The sequence below is a fragment of the Protomyces lactucae-debilis genome (assembly GCF_002105105.1).
Source record: "Protomyces lactucae-debilis strain 12-1054 chromosome Unknown BCR37scaffold_1, whole genome shotgun sequence".
Taxonomy (NCBI): Eukaryota; Fungi; Ascomycota; class Taphrinomycetes; order Taphrinales; family Protomycetaceae; genus Protomyces; species Protomyces lactucae-debilis.
In genome coordinates, this window is record NW_024467993.1 from 537919 (window position 1) to 554376 (window position 16458).

The 16458-nt window shown below is 51.5% G+C and overlaps 9 protein-coding genes across 9 annotated transcripts; 5 read left to right on the top strand and 4 right to left on the bottom strand.

Moving 5' to 3' along the window:
* Positions 1 to 165: 165 nt before the first annotated feature.
* Positions 166 to 1281, top strand: BCR37DRAFT_404134 (porphobilinogen deaminase, dipyromethane cofactor binding domain-containing protein; the record flags this gene model as incomplete). Its single annotated transcript, XM_040872055.1, has 1 exon — positions 166 to 1281. The coding sequence occupies one exon, from the start codon at positions 166 to 168 to the stop codon at positions 1207 to 1209; it is 1044 nt and encodes a 347-aa protein (XP_040728334.1). The 3' UTR covers positions 1210 to 1281.
* A 45-nt stretch (positions 1282 to 1326) lies between these two features.
* Positions 1327 to 2781, top strand: BCR37DRAFT_390355 (glutathione synthase; the record flags this gene model as incomplete). Its single annotated transcript, XM_040870841.1, has 1 exon — positions 1327 to 2781. The coding sequence occupies one exon, from the start codon at positions 1327 to 1329 to the stop codon at positions 2779 to 2781; it is 1455 nt and encodes a 484-aa protein (XP_040728335.1).
* A 140-nt stretch (positions 2782 to 2921) lies between these two features.
* BCR37DRAFT_342882 (kinase-like domain-containing protein) lies at positions 2922 to 4642 on the top strand (the record flags this gene model as incomplete). The annotated part of the gene is made up of 3 exons (XM_040867462.1): positions 2922 to 3173; positions 3215 to 3649; positions 3689 to 4642. 3 exons carry the CDS (start codon positions 2922 to 2924, stop codon positions 4640 to 4642), a joined length of 1641 nt encoding a protein of 546 aa, XP_040728336.1.
* A 145-nt stretch (positions 4643 to 4787) lies between these two features.
* Positions 4788 to 5249, top strand: BCR37DRAFT_390357 (uncharacterized protein; the record flags this gene model as incomplete). The annotated part of the gene is made up of 1 exon (XM_040870842.1): positions 4788 to 5249. The coding sequence occupies one exon, from the start codon at positions 4788 to 4790 to the stop codon at positions 5247 to 5249; it is 462 nt and encodes a 153-aa protein (XP_040728337.1).
* Positions 5250 to 5377: 128 nt separating this feature from the next.
* BCR37DRAFT_334794 (stretch-activated cation channel Mid1) lies at positions 5378 to 6298 on the bottom strand (the record flags this gene model as incomplete). Its single annotated transcript, XM_040867158.1, has 1 exon — positions 5378 to 6298. A coding segment is annotated over one exon (921 nt), but the record flags the coding sequence as incomplete, so codon positions are not given.
* Positions 6299 to 7241: 943 nt separating this feature from the next.
* Positions 7242 to 7883, top strand: BCR37DRAFT_385113 (uncharacterized protein; the record flags this gene model as incomplete). The annotated part of the gene is made up of 1 exon (XM_040870321.1): positions 7242 to 7883. One exon carries the CDS (start codon positions 7242 to 7244, stop codon positions 7881 to 7883), a length of 642 nt encoding a protein of 213 aa, XP_040728339.1.
* Positions 7884 to 7951: 68 nt separating this feature from the next.
* Positions 7952 to 9649, bottom strand: BCR37DRAFT_390360 (uncharacterized protein; the record flags this gene model as incomplete). Its single annotated transcript, XM_040870843.1, has 1 exon — positions 7952 to 9649. The coding sequence occupies one exon, from the start codon at positions 9647 to 9649 to the stop codon at positions 7952 to 7954; it is 1698 nt and encodes a 565-aa protein (XP_040728340.1).
* BCR37DRAFT_375751 (uncharacterized protein) lies at positions 9628 to 10494 on the bottom strand. The gene is made up of 2 exons (XM_040868450.1): positions 10182 to 10494; positions 9628 to 10064 (listed from the first exon to the last, which is right to left on the bottom strand). The coding sequence occupies exons 1-2, from the start codon at positions 10430 to 10432 to the stop codon at positions 9989 to 9991; spliced, it is 327 nt and encodes a 108-aa protein (XP_040728341.1). The 5' UTR covers positions 10433 to 10494; the 3' UTR covers positions 9628 to 9988.
* A 141-nt stretch (positions 10495 to 10635) lies between these two features.
* BCR37DRAFT_342836 (SNF2 family N-terminal domain-containing protein) lies at positions 10636 to 14175 on the bottom strand (the record flags this gene model as incomplete). The annotated part of the gene is made up of 2 exons (XM_040867457.1): positions 10636 to 11221; positions 11261 to 14175. The coding sequence occupies 2 exons, from the start codon at positions 14173 to 14175 to the stop codon at positions 10636 to 10638; spliced, it is 3501 nt and encodes a 1166-aa protein (XP_040728342.1).
* Between the last annotated feature and the right edge of the window lie 2283 nt (positions 14176 to 16458).

Consider the following 16458-nt stretch of genomic DNA (forward strand, 5'->3'; position numbering starts at 1 on the left):
GCTATGACCAGCCGCTGAGCGCTAGAGTACGTACTGGTTGGTCTTTGAATATCGATCTGCGTCGGCTCCATCGCAACAGCAAATTTGAAACCGCACTCCACATCCAGCAACGAGCACTTGGCATATCGAGCACACCAATCCCGTAGCACAGTGCAGAGAGCAAGCATGCCCGGTCAGACGTATCCGATCGGTACTCGCAAGTCAAAGCTCGCTATGGTGCAAGCGGAGCAGGTGCAACGGGACTTGCAACAGCTCTACCCCGAGCACACTTTCCCCATCGTCGCCATGTCGGCCATGGGGGATGTCATCCAGACGAAGCCCCTGCATCAGTTTTCATCGCAAATGGCAAAGGGACTCTGGACGCAGGAACTGGAAGACTTGCTCGCTCGCAAAGAATGCCGACTCGTGGTAAATTGTCTCAAAGATCTACCTACCACCTTGCCAGACGGCTTCAAAATTACGAGTGTCGGCAAGACGGAAGACCCTCGTGATGTCGTGGTGATGGCGAAGCACTGTCCCTACAAAAAGCTTTCAGATTTGCCGGAAGGCAGCGTGGTGGGCACTTCCAGTATCCGGCGGTCTGCTCAAATTAAACGCGCCTGTCCATACCTCGCCTTCAAGGATGTCCGTGGCAATGTCGGCACGCGCCTCGACAAGCTTGACAACCCCGAGCTTGGTTATTCATGTCTAATCCTCGCTGCTGCCGGTCTGGCTCGACTCGGTTTGCTCGAACGAGTGACTGAATACCTCGAGGCGCCCACCATGTTTCACTCTCCTGGACAAGGGACACTTGCGTTGGAGATCTGCGAAGACGATCTCGAGCTCGCTGATTTGCTCAAGCCCCTCAATCACCATGAGAGTATGATTTGCACTTGGGCAGAGCGTTCCATGATGCGGTACTTGCAAGGTGGATGCAGTGTCCCTATTGGCTGTGAGACCGCCTTCACTGATGGCAAGCTTTCCATCACGGCTGTTGTCGTTTCTGTCGACGGCAAGACGGCTGTTCAGGAATCGTGCGAGGCAATGGTCGAGACTTACAGCGAGGCAGAACGGCTTGGCGAGGAGGTGGCCGAGAAGATGGTGGTCAATGGTGCCAAGGTCATCCTCGATGAAATTGAGCTCACGCGGCACCGAGACTTGGACACTGCGCAGGTGAATGATCTCAACAGAGGCAATGCCGAGCAGGCTCAGCTTGAGGCTTCACGGTAAAAAGCATTTCGCATCTTGTATCTTGTAGATGCGCATATAATTGTGACGGCTGTCGAGATGTGTCGCCATCGTTCTATCCTACAGCCTTGACATCGACTTGTCCCTCATCAAATAGCCATGTCTGCAAGCCTTCCGCATCTGTCGGCGGCACAGTCCGAGAACCTGAGAGAGGAGCTTATCGCTTATGCCCTAACGCATGGCCTTGTTGTTCGGCCGCAACCTTCATTCCTGGCAGACAACCCAGGAGGCTCTGTCGTCGTGCATGCGCCAGTCGCACTGCATCCAAGCGAGTTTCCCAAGCAAGCTTTTGATCATGCCAAGGAGATTCAAACGGGCTACAACGAGCTGTATGCCAAGATTGCAAATGACGAGGATTTCATGAGCAGAATCATGGCAGAGCTGGCGCCAGTGGACGATTTTATGAAGAAGTTGTGGGAGCTGCACTTGACAGTCAAGGCAAGAGGCATTTTGCAGCCTCTCTCATTGGGTCTCTTTAGATCAGACTACCTGTTGCATTCAGACTCGGATGATCTGCTGTCTGCGAGAATCAAGCAGGTCGAGTTCAATACCATCTCTTCCTCATTTGCAAGTCTTGCTACGCTGACCGCAGACATGCACAGAAATCTTGCCTCTCGCGGTTTCTACAGTCCAGGCAATCCCGAGCATTATAACTTGCCCGAGAATCCGGCTATGCGTGCAATGGCGCGCGGACTGGCTCAAGGAGCGAAAGCATACGGAGGCAAGACTCCAGTCGTCATGTTTGTTGTCCAAGCAGATGAAAGAAATGTCTTTGATCAACGCTGGCTTTCAACGTGTCTGATGGACAATGACGGCATTCAATCGTATCGTGTTGCCTTCACAGACATTCAACAGCGCTGTAGCGTGTCAGCTGACGGTACATTGACACTTCAAACGCCCGACGGGGAGGTGGAGGTCAGTGTCGTATACTTTCGTGCCGGCTATGGACCAGAGGATTACAAGAGCGACAGAGAGTGGCAGTCTCGCCGCCTGCTTGAGCAAAGCAAAGCAATCAAGTGTCCCACCGTCATCACTCAACTTGCAGGTTCAAAGAAGGTACAGCAAGTGCTTTCGGACTCTGGCATAGTCGAGCGCTTCATCGATACTCAAGATGCTGCAAAGTTGAGGGAGACTTTCGTTGGTATGCACTCTCCTGATGGCTCGCCCGCCGGTCAAGAAGCTTGCAAGCTGGCAATGGAGCAACCAGAACGCTTTGTACTGAAGCCACAACGTGAAGGAGGTGGTAATAACATCTACCGTGAAGCAATACCCAAGTTTCTCCAGTCCATTCAGCGGGATCACTGGGCTGGCTTCATCTTAATGGAGCTGATCTTGCCGCCTATCCAACACAATGCCATCGTCCGCCAAGGCAGTATATACTCAGCGAGTGTCATCTCGGAGCTGGGCATTTATGGCACGATTTTGTGGTCCAAGGATGGCACGATCCTCAACAATGACGAGGCAGGCCACTTGCTGCGGACCAAATCGAGAGACACAGACGAGGGCGGTGTCGCAGCTGGATTTGCGTGCATTGATAGTCCCAGTCTAGTCTAGACTGCCTCTACTATGTAGCTCAACTGAGCCTGCAGCATTTGTGACTCCCGTGACTCTTGCTCTTGGTGTCGAGAGCCCCGAGACGCATCAGTCGATACAACCAGTCCCGGCGACTGAGTGCTCACTCTGACAGAGTCGCTATGTCGTGTGTGAGGGGACCACCTTCCACTCTACCAATTGGCGAAGAGACTGTGATTCCCCTTGGTCAGCACGTCCTTGATGTCGCTCGAGACGACGGAGTATACGCCACATTGCACATGCGCAGTCCATTCGCGCAGGATGTCGTGCTCTCCGTTGAGCAAGAGAAGCTCTATCGTATTGGCAGAGGACCCTCGTCCAACCTTGTGCTCACGGATGCGCGCGTCTCTTGTACGCACTTTACCCTGCACAGCGTAGGATCACCACTGTCGCTTGCGGACGCTGCTCACACCAGATACGCGTGTCAGACTCGATAGACAACCTGTGCTTCTTGACGGATACTTCAAGTAATGGCACCTACGTGCGCTATGCCATTCGGTCTCATGGCTCACCCAACAGCACTCGCCTTGTTGGCAAAGACTGCTGTGTGCTCTTGTCAGATGGAGACGACATTGAGATTAGGCATGTTGCCACCTTTACCTTCAAGCAGCACTACCAGTACCCCGAAGCTGCTGCAATATTGCTCAAAGATATACGAGACGACTACAAATCTGATACATGGTTGCTCAGCAATCGCCTGATTGGATCAGGCAGCTTTGGTCATGTCTTGATGGCACACAATTTGAAGACTGGTAAACAAGCATGCTGCAAGATCATCAAGCAATCTACGCGTCCACAGCAACTTCGAGCGCTCAAACGGGAAGTGGAAGTGTTGCAAGGTCTGTCGCACGTATGTTTCCTCTTGCCTGTACTGTGCTCTGACGCTTAGCCCAACGTCATCATGACGCTCGAGACAGCCATCACAGACGCATACTACTATCTTTTCTGTGAAATGCTGTGTGGTGGCGACTGCTTCTCCTATTGGCATGCTCCAACCAGTGACAAGTCTGAAATCATGGTCGCTTTTCTTGTCTACCAGGTTCTCGAGGCACTCGATTATCTGCACTCGCAGAATATTGTGCATCGTGACTTGAAGCTAGAAAACATCCTCATGGCACACCACAAAGATGCCTGTCGTGTTGTTTTGACGGATTTTGGACTTGCACGTCGGATTGATACCGTCAAACAGGGGCGAGATCGTATGCTGTCTGTCGTGGGCACCGTCAATTCAATTGCCCCTGAGATCCTCGAGGTGCAACCAACATGGCCTGGCGCAGAGGCACGCCAGGGTTATGGCGCTGAAGTGGATCTTTGGAGTCTTGGAGTCTTGGTGCATGAAATCTTGCTCGATTACTCACCTTTTGCCCTTGCACGCGACATGACGCCAGCTGCACACATGCAAGCCATTGCCAGGCCTCTTGATTTTGTGCCGCGTACGGAAGATGGCATGATCCTGACGACATTGGCAAAATCATTTCTGCTCGGCTTGTTACAGCCTGATCCTGCGCAACGCATGACAATTCAGGAGGCAAAGGCGCATCCGTGGCTGTCTCGACACACGAAGCCTTTTGATGCACAATACCACAAGCTTCTCGAGGCATTGCCACAGTTTGGGAAGCACTCGTCTGATCAAGTCTTTCAGACCCCTGCACCGAAGCGTAAATTGGCGATTGAGCACGTTTCGTCGGGTCTGCCAAGCGATGATCTCGTTTCAAGTCCCTGTAAGCGTTTGGTGCGGAATGACAACAAGAGAAAACGACGCATTCTGATAGAATTGGATCCAAATAGTGCAGAGATGCAGTATCGTGGCAGACGTCGTTGCCCTCCCAGCCCAGAATTGTAGATGGTCGTAGGGAATCTTTTTGGATGAGCCCATCTGATTGTACAAGTCCGGGGATCATGACAAATGCTCGAGACTGCGTCATGCTCCAGCTTCTGCCATAAAAGCCGGAGGACGGCCCAGGCATCATCTCAAGCTCAAATAAATCATGGCTCCTCCTCTCGATGGAAGCCCTGACTCTGTCAAGGGTCGTACGGTCAAGCTACCCTTCAACTTGCTCTGGGAATCGCTCGTCGAGAAGACTACCAAGCCCGACCGCTACTTACCTGTTCGCGACGTGACTTGTCGTGACAATGAAGACGGGTCCATCTACCGCGAGATGAGACTTCCTGGTAAAGATGGTTCACAGGGAATTGTCATGAAGGAGAATATCTACCACGATGAACAGACCAAGACTGTCGAGTTTCGCAATGTCGATGACGCAAACTTCGTTGTCGTCAATCGCTATGTAGACCTCGGAGACGGTGCAGGCGGGTACATTGAGTACTTTGTCAAGGATAGCGAAGGCAAGATGCTGGGCTGGATGAAGGGTGGACGAGATGGCGCTGGTGAGGCCATCGAAAAACACTATCGCTATGCTGAAGAGAAGGAAGCCGCCAAAAAGGCTTGAAGCCTTTCATAGAAATGCTCCAGAACCTGCCGTCTATATCAATTCCAAATCATTAGTCTTCTTGGTTAAAGTCAGCCCAGAATGCTCAAGGCAATGGCCACGACAGTAGCAAGGAGCATGAAGCCGATATTGACTCGTTGCATAGAGGCACCAGCGACCCAGAAGTCCACACCCGGAGCATTACAGCTAATGGTTGCATTGTTGCTGCGTTGTCCATAGGTTGCATCAAAGACAGTCTTGTTTGACGGCAGCCAGAACTGAATGAAGGCTGGACAGGTACGCGCCACGTTCCTCGGCAAGTCGCCACAGGGTAAAACTTCCTTGTACACGCCTGGATGTAGGTCTCTATCAAGGAGCGGACTGCGCGACTGATTGCGAAGTGTGAGAAACGATGCTGGATTGGTTGTATCCGCACAACGAGGAATGGTGACCGCGCACAGCCAATCCTTGTATGCAGCTTTACAGTCGTCACACGTAGACACCAGACTGTACTTGGCGTCATCCGAGACATTGCATGCGTACTGTTGCATCGTATTAGAGAAATTCTGAAAGTATGCCAAGGCACGATTGTCATAATATGTACCGAGTGCAACGGGATTGTAGAGTGTACTGTTGCTCGGTACGCTGTACGCAATCTCATTGCAAAACGCGAGATTGTAAATGATTTGGCACGTCGTGTCATCCCTTGTTCGGAATTGCTGCACCGGCCAAATGGTCCCACCCTCAGTCAAGTTGTTGCGTAATGTGATGTACGCGTCGTAAAACGTAGAGGGTTGTAGGTCATGCACGTAGAACTGCTCCTTTGGCTGATTACCTCCCCGCGTTGTCATACTCCGATCTGCGTTGGCTAGTGTGACTTGAGCCTTTGCGCGTGTGATGCCGCAGTAAGACGCTTGAAGACTTTCTTGAATGCTTGCGTCGATATTGTTTGCAACAGCTCCTCGACTGGGATTCACCCATATTTGATAATTAGGAAGAGCATTCGATGTGAGATTTCCGGTTGTGAGCAGAGCAGCGCTAAAGTCTGCATCTTGTAGAAACAGAAACCTGTGCGTATCTCCAAGTAAAGCGTTGTGTAATGGCGTCAAAGTAGAGAGACCAATTTGAAATGCAAAACCATCGCTCGACCAGCTTGAGTTACGTGCTGGTGCTCGAACAGAGATATAGAGTGGCCCTGGATCACTCACTGTCAGGTTTGCGAAACCATAGCTCAAGACTGCTGTTTGCGAATTGTTTCTTGGTCCTGGCAGACTGGTGTTGCCGACATAGACGCGTAAATTGGGCACATATTCCCATGCACCAGAAGTCTTGTTGAGTGGCAAAGGCTGTGTACACGTATTGAGCGTGACATAAATGTCCATCGCCGTGCTATTTTTGGGAATGTAGGCAAAAGTTGCCGTCTCGCCCCAGAGTATGGTTGCTTCCAAGACTTGTCCATCTTGGATTGGCTCTGATGTGTTGACGGCACGCGTAACAAGAGACTGCGAGTACTCAAGGAGGTCTGGCAGGCCCAGGTATGAGGGTGTAGCAACTTGAAAAAGGATTGCGAGCGCAGCTAGCAGCATAGAAGTATGTTTCAGCAAGAGAGCACGGCGCCGTGAGCAGTCATTTCCAGACCTGCCGAGAGTATACTTTTGGTATACAGCTGCAGGATGGCCTTGCCAGGGAGTGTACACTGCTTTGGCTTGTTTGAGCTTGATGAGTTGCTGCACCCAACTCGTAAACGCAAGTCTCTTCACATGCAAATTGATGTCATCGAGCAGGCAGCCTTGGACCAACTAACAAGCTGCTCCCTGACCAACAACCTACTTCATCGAGAACATGGCGAACGTTGAAAGCATCAAGAGGCAGCTGCAAGATTCCAATGCTCAGCTCCAGGAGAAGTTCAACTCCATCGCCACGTCCATCAAGGACAGGGAAGACTTCCCAGGCGCACAATATGTACAGCGCTACAAATGTGTCTGGCAAGATTACCCACTCTCAACACTCTTCATGAGTGTTCAACTGAGCTTGTTTGCACTGCCTGTTGCCTTCTTCCTTGTTGTGGTCGGCAGCATTCTTGCCGGTGTGGTTATGCTTGCTACTCTTTGGATGCTCGGTGTCCTTGTCATTGCCATGACTGCTCTGCTGACTACCTTGTCTGTTCTCTTCTTTGTAGGCATTGCAATCTGGGCTTGGCTGGCAAGTCTCATGTTGACTTACCGAGCAATCTCCAATGTTAGGCAACGTGGACTGCAAGCATCGCTCAACACCCTCGAGTCCAATATCCGGGGTGGCGTGGATCAGACAAGGCACTTGGTCAAGCAAGGAGCTGACCAGGCAAGATCATTCGGACAGAACGCTCAATCTCAAAATGTGAGGGACCAGGTCGAGGAGAGGGCTGAGGACGTCAAGTCTTCTGCCGATAAGCTTGCAAAGAAGGGACAAGATGCGGTAAAGGATGTGAAGAAGGGTACTGAAGATGCCGTCAAGGATGGACAAGACAAGGCGAAGGATGTAAAGAACAGCGCAAATAAGCTGGCCAAGCAAGGTCAAGACAAGGCAGAGAACGTGAAGCAAGAAGGTGAGAAGAAGGCTTCAAAGATCAAGGACGAGGCGAGCGACAAGGTGGACAAGGCTGCGTCATCTGCTTGATCATGAACCTCTCTTATATTCTGCTTGTGTTTACTGGATCATCTAGATATATCATTGACTACAGCTATTCATTTCTTCTTGGTGGTCTTTTCAACCGTGATCCAAACAGGGGCCATGCCACGCTCTTCCAGCACCGCTCGAACTTGATCAGCCCAGGGACCTTGCACCATGACTTCCATTGATCCAGCCTTCAAACCTGGCCGTACAATCGTCGATGCAGCACATTGGACACGCAATCGTTCTGCAATCTCCTCCAAAGCATCCTCTTGAAAGTACGCCTCTAGTTGTGTCACCACGGTAGTAACGCGTCCACCTTTGCCGGCACGACCGCACACGTTGATGAGAACTTTTGGCGGGACGCCCTTTCTAACACGTCCTGTATCGCCAATACGATAGGAATGCGTTGCCATGCCAAGACAACGTTTCAGCAAGACCCGTGTCGAGACGGTCTCGTGTGGGTAGTCAGATGGCAGCAATAGGTCTGCCAGCATGGGATCAACCCTAACGTTGTGCTTGCTGATGATGAGCGATTCACGTTCATAGTATCGCATCAAGAGGGTATTGATCTGTTGCTCTGTCATTAGACGTGCTTGCTCGAAATCGAGAATGGGCGCCAACTTGGCTGGAAGTGTGTAAAGATCTTGCAGGTCTAATACTTTTGGCTTGGCCTTTTTGACAGGCGCAGGTTCATCATCTTCCTGGTTCGCCAGGGGGTGAGGCACAAACTCTCGCAGGGCAGGTGCATCCCATGTGACGTCCGTTACAATAGTCTGACCTTGCTGTTCTTTGCATTTCAGCAAAGTTTTTTGCTTTGCAAGAAACTTGCTCGTCTTTTTCCATGATGTTTGCTTGATTCCAGGGGTCTCATAGCCTTCTTCTGTTGCAAGAAATGGTAAGATGTGTCTCTCCATTAACGTACTTGAAGGCATTGGCAATGCCAAAGGTATCGCCTCTTCGCGTATTTGATAGAGTCCATATAGCAACGCTTGCTCAAACGCATGCTCAGCTTCTGCCGTTGTCGGAATCTGTAGAGATACTTGAGTAGGTTCAGCAAGTTCGACCGTTTCGAGCTCTGTTGTGACTTCTTGCCAATTTTCCAGTGGCTCCTCCTGAGCGGCGACCTGTATTGCTTGTTGTAGAATCGGCGGTGCATGACCCGGTAAAGGCGCCGCTGGACCAGGCAATGTCATATTGGGGTGCAACGTATCCCCGATACAAGCAATCATCAAGACTCCTTTACCTGCTGCAGAGGTCGCCATACTTTCATCAAATGCAGCTTTGCTCAACGCCGTGATGCCAATACCAACAAGCACGAGATCCCCTTCTTCCTTGCGGAAACCCACGGCTACAGGCAAACCTGCCTCGACTTGTGGGAAGACTTGTATACCACGCATCATGAGATCTGCACCAGATTGCAGGAAAGCTGTGACTTGGAAAGGCACCACAACGCATGGTAGTAGGTCAGGCGCTAGCTGCAACGTATATAGCGTAGGCACAAGCGATAGGCCTTTTCCGGGCTCTTCAAGCTGTACATAACGTGGCAGCTTGCCCTGCGTATAGAGTGTGACCTTTTCACCCTTGGCGGTCAAGGCTAGGCATGATTCCAGTGTAGGCGGAACAAGAGTAGCAACTTTTTGCTTCATCGTTTCTTCCTCAAGTCCGTGAAAGCAGTGCGGATACGCAGTTGTCAGATGAGCGACGAACTGTTTACGTAGCTTGCCATTGATGGACGAGGCTGGTTTGTATGTAGCCTTCTTCTTGAACATAGCAGAGACTAGCAGCTCATGTCTGTGAAGTGTAGCGTCGAGGGATACTACCAAATTCTCTCGACAGCACACAAGAGACGGCGATGCACTAAACTTGACTGAAGGAGACACGAGACTCGAGAGGCACATGGACCGTCAGCATGCGAAGAATGAGGCTACGGCCAAAAGAATGAAATCTGCATGCAAAAAAGAAGTAAGGCAAAGGCGAAAAGCGCATATTAGATGTTCATACAAGCGTCTCTGTCAAAAGGAGCACACCCTGTGGGTCGATTGCGCCCGTCGCACCGACAAAAGGAGGTCAGAAAACTCTCCTGATCAAGTGATAGCATTGCTTTCTCTTCACTTGTTTTCCTTGTTTGCCTCGCCCGGCTGGGAGGCCATTGAGAATCGGCTTTGAAGACTGAGCGGCTTCGCCCTGCATTGTTAGCTCTGAGACTCGATCGATAGACACATCTGTGTGTCAAGCTGCAAAAACAGCCCTTGCTGGACTCTCTGTCCGACACACCAAGGGGCTTCGCATCGAGAAACTTACCGCTTGTAGTGTACATTCTTATTTGCCTGCAACTTGGCCGTGCAGGGCGACATGAGCATATCCGTAGGTGATGCAGTAGTCTGTGACTCTCCAGCAGCTAGCTTCTGCCTCAGGAGGTCTCGCTGGTGCTCCAGATTTGATTTGGGACCGGATTGTGTAGCAGCGGTCGTTTGCTGCTTGCCGACTGGGTGGAGTGGCTGCACTGGGATCTCGGCGGTGTTGGCATCGATAGACTGGAAGGGAGTTGACATGATAGTGAGGTTAAGTCTGTATGCTGATGCTGCGCAGATAGGGAAGCTGGTCAATGGATGGATGGATGCTGCTTCTCTGTTGACGAATTTCACAACAAAAGACAACCAACTCTCAGCAGTCACAACTCACCGTGGTCTTCATGAATTGGAAAATTCCTACTTTCACTCCCTATGCATAAACTAGAATGGCTGCAGATAGAAGACTACAGCTCCTGAATGCGAACACGCTTAGCAGAGCCTCCCTCTCCAGCCTTGCGCTTCTTTTTATTTGCCGACGCCGGGGCCAGCCTGGGACTCGTCGGTGCAGACAAGGCCTCATCTGGTGTGTGCAAGCCCGAGAAGTTGCCCTCACCTTCATGATACAGTGCTTCCAGTGCGGCAGGCGCAGCCATACGGCTTCGTCCATTCTGGTTGCCGCCAGAGGTTGCATCGCGCTCATCCAGCAGGCGGTCAGCATCACCATCCTCCAACAACCAAGAGACAACATCTCTGCCTCCACTGCCTTTTGCTGACTGAAACTCAATCTTCTTTGGAGCAGCCGATGCACCGTCTGCGCCGCCTGCACTATCAGTCGTACCTGCTTTGTAGTCGCCACCAGCAATGACGACCTGCTGCACAGCTTCCTTTTGTTTGGCACGCTCGAGAATGCGTTCTTCAATAGTGCCAGAGGTAATCAAACGGTAAACCGTCACCTGGCGCGTTTGTCCCAACCTGTGAGCTCGATCAATAGCCTGTGCATCAACTGTCGGATTCCAGTCAGAATCATAAAGTACAATAGTATCAGCAGCACTAAATGTTAGCATTTCTCTTCAAATTGAGCAGGCATACGTCAAATTGATACCAAGACCTCCAGCACGAGTCGAGAGCAAGAAGACGAAAATCTCTGGTCGGGTCTGCCAATCAGTGACCATGTCCCTACGGTCGGCGATCTTGGAGGACCCATCAAGACGAAGGTATTTGTATTGTCGGTAGACCAAGTACTCCTCCATCAAATCAATCATCTTGGTCATTTGGAAGTAAATCAGAACACGATGATCTCCGGCCTTGAGCTCAGAAAGCAATGCATCCAATTTAGCCAATTTGCCTGAATCCGTGATGAAGGTTTGCATCGACGGCATGCGAATGCCACTGTAGCCGCGCTTCTCCTGATCAGTGTGTGGATAGAGCGGCGGCACTGGCGTCACGAGCAACTTCTTGTCCACAACAGCATTCTCTTCCGGCAATGATAAGCCATTGAGCAAACGACGTGTCGGTAAATCGAACGAGGCTTGCTCTCGTTGACGACAGAAGGTATAGTCCGAGCAAGCGATTTCAGCAGCCGGGGCAGTGACCTTGGGGTCGTACATCGGATCAACGCGATGCAAGTTGCGTGACCGAGAGTACGCCTTTGAGATATTCATGAGACGTGCTAGCGCGCTGTCTGTTGAAAAGGGTCGTGTTTGAGATGATGTCTGGAGGCGGCCATTTGGGCACACAGTGAGCTGTGCCTGCAGCGGGTGCTGTCGCATTTGCCAGACCTCTGATGCCGATAGCCCCGCTAGACGTGCAAGACGTGAGGATTTGGCTTCTGCCGGGTTGAACAAATTGAGTAAGTTGCCGAGGTACTTTTGATTGAAGCCCGCCTTGGAGTGCTCATTAGGTACATCAAGAAGGCCTCCTGCGCGGTACACGAGCTTTGGCAATGTGTATGACAAGGCTGCAGTGGACGCATACTTCAACTCAATTTCTTTGGTTTCCTTTGCAAATGAACCAGTCTTGGGCACATTGACAAGCGCAAGGGGTGCCTTGACGTCTGTGCGTTCGAACAAGTCTGGGTGATTGCACACTTTGCGAAGTTGCATAACAAGATTCATCAAGCTGGACAAAGCAGAGTCACTGTCGCTTGTTGCCTTGTCAAGAATGTCCTTTGTTGAAATTTCCTTTCGCAAGGCTTGATAGAGCTGTCGTTGGCGCATATTGAGGTCGCAAAAGACTTCAAGCTCAATCTTGTCACCAAGCTCCTTTTGAACATGCTTCTTGACACGACGTAGCATGAAGGGCTTCAGGATCATGTGGAGTCGCTGCAACTGATCGGCGTTCAACTCCGAATTCTTCTGGGCATGCGATTCAATGTCTTTGGAGAACCACTCGCTGAACTCATTGTGCGAGTCAAATAGACCAGGCATGATGAAATGCAGCAGGGCCCAGAGCTCCTGCATAGTATTCTGGATAGGTGTACCCGTCAGCAAGAGTCGATTGCGGCACTTGAAAGCCAGCAGATTCTTCCATCGCGACGACTGCGACGATTTGATGGCTTGCGCTTCGTCGAGAATCATGTATTGCCACTTAACATTTTGAAAGTACTGCGCATCTTGAACGACGAGCTGGTAGGATGTCACCACCACATGGAACGGTGCATCCTCGGTATACGTTGCACGCTTGCGATCCCAAAATTTGCGTAACACTTTGCGATCCTTGGTACTACCCCAGTACGGCAGGGCCTTGAGTCTTGGCACGAATTTGGAAATCTCTTGCTGCCAATTGTGGAGGGTTGAAGCAGGTGCAATCACCAGAAACGGACCCCAGATGTTGTAGGTCTCTGCCAAGTGCGCCATGACGGAGATACTCTGCACAGTTTTACCGAGACCCATCTCATCCGCAAGGATACCGTTGATGCCTTGCTCATACAAGTTGACAAGCCAATTGAGACCCTTTAGTTGATATTCCTTCAATGTCGCATTCAACATCTTTGGCTGAGCAATGATAGATTCACCCAGTGTCGTTGGGTTCTGGAAGTCGAGGTCCATTGCATCTGCATCTGGCAGGTTTGCACGAGCACCACTATCGGTATCGAACCCTTGTGCTTTCTCCTTGGCTCTTTGCACAGCCTGTTGTGCATTTCGAGCAGCAGCTTGCTGCAAGGCTGCATCATCATCTGCATCAAAGTCGACTGCAGTAGGCGCCTCCTCGCCCGGTTGTAATGGAGCAGGCTCTGCCACTTTCGGAGCAGACAGCCGCGCATCAGCCTGTGTATCCTCAGACTGTTCCGCTTCTGCGGTTTTGACTTTATTGCCGATAAAGTGCGAGTAGAGCTCAGTTTGAGTGAGCAGAAAGTTGAGCTTCCTTGCTTGACGGCGCGCTTCACGCTCATCCTCTTCTTTCTTTGCCTTGTCGATGATTTCACGCTCTGCACGCTGCCGCTCCAACTTGTCGCCGCGCTCATTGCGCTTCCAAAAGTACATCATTTCACGCGTTGCACGCTTGCACTTGTTTTGCATATCCTTGACATTCTTGTTGGTCCTGAACTGCCATCGACGCGCTTCCTTGGCACACAGCTGAATGGTCTTCTTGTGGTTGGCATTGCGATGGTTCTGGTGCTGTAACATGAGCCGATAGACTTTGGGCACTTCTTTTTTAGCAAGATCCTTCCAAACTTGATCATGCAAGGCATCTAGGTTACGCTTGGGAGGCACAATGGGTCCGACTCCGGGCCCGTCATCCAAAACAGAATCAGCATCGTCATCATATACGGATCCCGCAAAGGAGGCATTGTCGTCTGGCCTTCGCTTGATGCCGCGTTTTGGCGGAAGGATGCGACCCTCCTTGAGTGCTTGTGCTTGAGCAGCCGCATACTGTGCCGCTGTGCGAGCTCGTCTCTTGACACGCGCAGCTTCCTTGCGATTCTCAATCTTGCGATGCTCCAGCTCTGCCGCTGCACGCTCATGTGCTTCCTTGACGTGCTGCTCCTCAAATTGACGCTGCATCTTCTTTGTACGTCGATCAAAGGCATTACGAAGACGTGCTGCCGTTTCTGCATGACGATGCCGACGTGCTTCTTCGTCACGGTCTGCACGATCTTCTGTACGCGCTCGCCAGTGTTGTTGGAATTTATAGCCAATCTCGGCATAATCCTCATCATCTGAGACTTCTTCATCCTCGGAATCACGTAGGGCAGATTCAATATCGTAAGCGGCAATAACGCGAGGTTTATTGCGGCCGTCCTTGCGTTTCGTGCTCACTGCACCATTCTAGAGTGTTAGCCTTTGTTCTGTACAAAAGAGATTCAAGATGTACCTCATCAAGTGTTTTGCGACGCTTTGACCAGTCCTCACCTGGACCTGGCTTGCGACGCGGTGCCTTTTTCTGCTTGGGTTGCACGGCCTGTAGTGCTTCCGGTGCAATGGTACCTGCTGCTTGATCCGCCTCTTGCGTTGCAGCAAGTAGGGCCTCAATGCTCATGGATCCCGGTTTCCCAGCAGACGCGTCTGTGGCATGCGAGGCATAGGTCAGGGCACCATTCGCGTGTGTGCCATTCGTCTCTGGCGATATGGGCATGGTTTGGTCGCCACCAGGAAGACTGGCGGACACGGGATGCGGCTCATAGCTATTGAGTGGCTGTTGCACAAACAGGTTGGCTGATGAAGCGCCATTGCTCGCCATGCCGTGACCATGGGCGTCGATTGCAGTACCATAGATACTCTAGGAGGGAATGTTAGACATGTTGAAACAAGGAAGAGGAAATTGGGCCGTGCATACCGGTGTCAGTGAAGGATGGGTTGCTTCGTCTTGAGGCATATCCCATGGAAGGGTCGCCGGTCTCTGCTCTGGCGATGGAGTGAGGTCCGGCATGTTGTGGTCGCCGCCGTTGTACATGGCGAAGGAGGCCTGACTAGAGGCTTGATGGATGCTGGCGTCAGAGGATTTGTGCGGTGCGTTGGCTACGCGACTTTGTTGCACTCGTGAGCAATAAGCTGCGGCGCTGAGGGGAGGCCGGCCTGGTCACTGACTGCTGCCTCAGTAGTGGCCTTTGCAGAGGAGGAGGGGGGGAGGAGGGAGGCCTTGCGTCCTGACGATGGGCTGGAGTCTTGTCTGGGATTTGTGGGCCCCTTCGCTGTGTATTTCCCTGTGCCATCCTGCGGTCCCATCGCTGCCTGCCTGTGCTGCTTGCTGCTGCTTCGTCGACGCCGTGGACGCACTCGAGATTTTTGCCAATTATTGGGCGCTCCCCCATTTCCCGCCCGATGTCTCCTCGTCATGCTGCTCGCTCGCTCCCCCAAGCCCTAGATGACAGTGCTGAGCAAGGGCAAATAGCATACTCGGACTCGAGGCGAAGGAAGGGCCATGCGCTCAACATCCCAGACTATGTCTGACTATCTAACCTTGGTGTTGATAACCCTCGCTCCTCAAACAATGGCTAGAGAGCTAGTCTATGTCAATTGCATCTTTCATATGAACTTGACAGGCCTGCCGGCTGTCTCTCAGGCATCGATTGCCTCGCTGCTTCCGCATGTATGGCCTGCTTGATCGGCCGAACCTCGTTACTTTGTGCGTGGTCCCTGGTCGTCCAAATCCTTTGATGCCGGCAAGTCTGATTTGACCGAAGCGATCAGGGGAACCTGGGACTACTGCCTCCCAGTCTCTATTGAGCCTTCGTGACAAGGCTGCAGCCCAGAGCATACTCTCAGTCTCTCGCTAATGGAGCATTTTGATGAAGAGTGCAGAGATTAACGCGATATCGGCAACTCAAAGGACGCAGTTGCATCATGCGAAGTCTAGATGATTGTGCACAAACAAGAAATCTCAAGTACGGTCTTGACATGACATGAAATGGCCGCTATCAAGCTCTGAGTAGTCAGGGGTCTTTGTTGCTCTCGCACCTGCCTTCTACGAGGCTTTGTGCAAATGTAGTGTGCCCTCGATCCTTCCCACTCGTCGTCTCTTTAGCAGAGTTGCATAACGACTTCCTTGATCTTTAGACAATAAAGTCGATTGAAATCATCAGTATTGAAATATCTACGCTTGGTGGATATACTCGTCTACACCTGTCCATGCTTGACTCCATCCTTGTGAGCCATCAGAAGAAGTCTTTTGATGCTGGCAAGGCTCGACCAAGATGCCATCGACAAGCTTTTCGCTGTCCGCTCTTTCAGATGACCTTGACCGGTTCTTGCAGATATCAAAGGATTTCCGAAAGACGCGACCAGACTCGAGTTCAGGCGCGTCGACGAAAGCAGACAACGAGAGCATCAGACAACCTTCGATAGTCT

What these genes read in the sequence shown, in the direction of transcription:
- BCR37DRAFT_375751 (XM_040868450.1), bottom strand. Translation starts at nt 10,432, where the DNA reads ATGTCAACTCCCTTCCAGTCTATCGATGCCAACACCGCCGAGATCCCA. An exon ending in AAGAATGTACACTACAAGCG is followed by an intron (nt 10,065 to 10,181) that starts GTAAGTTTCTCG and finishes CTAACAATGCAG; the next exon opens with GGCGAAGCCGCTCAGTCTTC.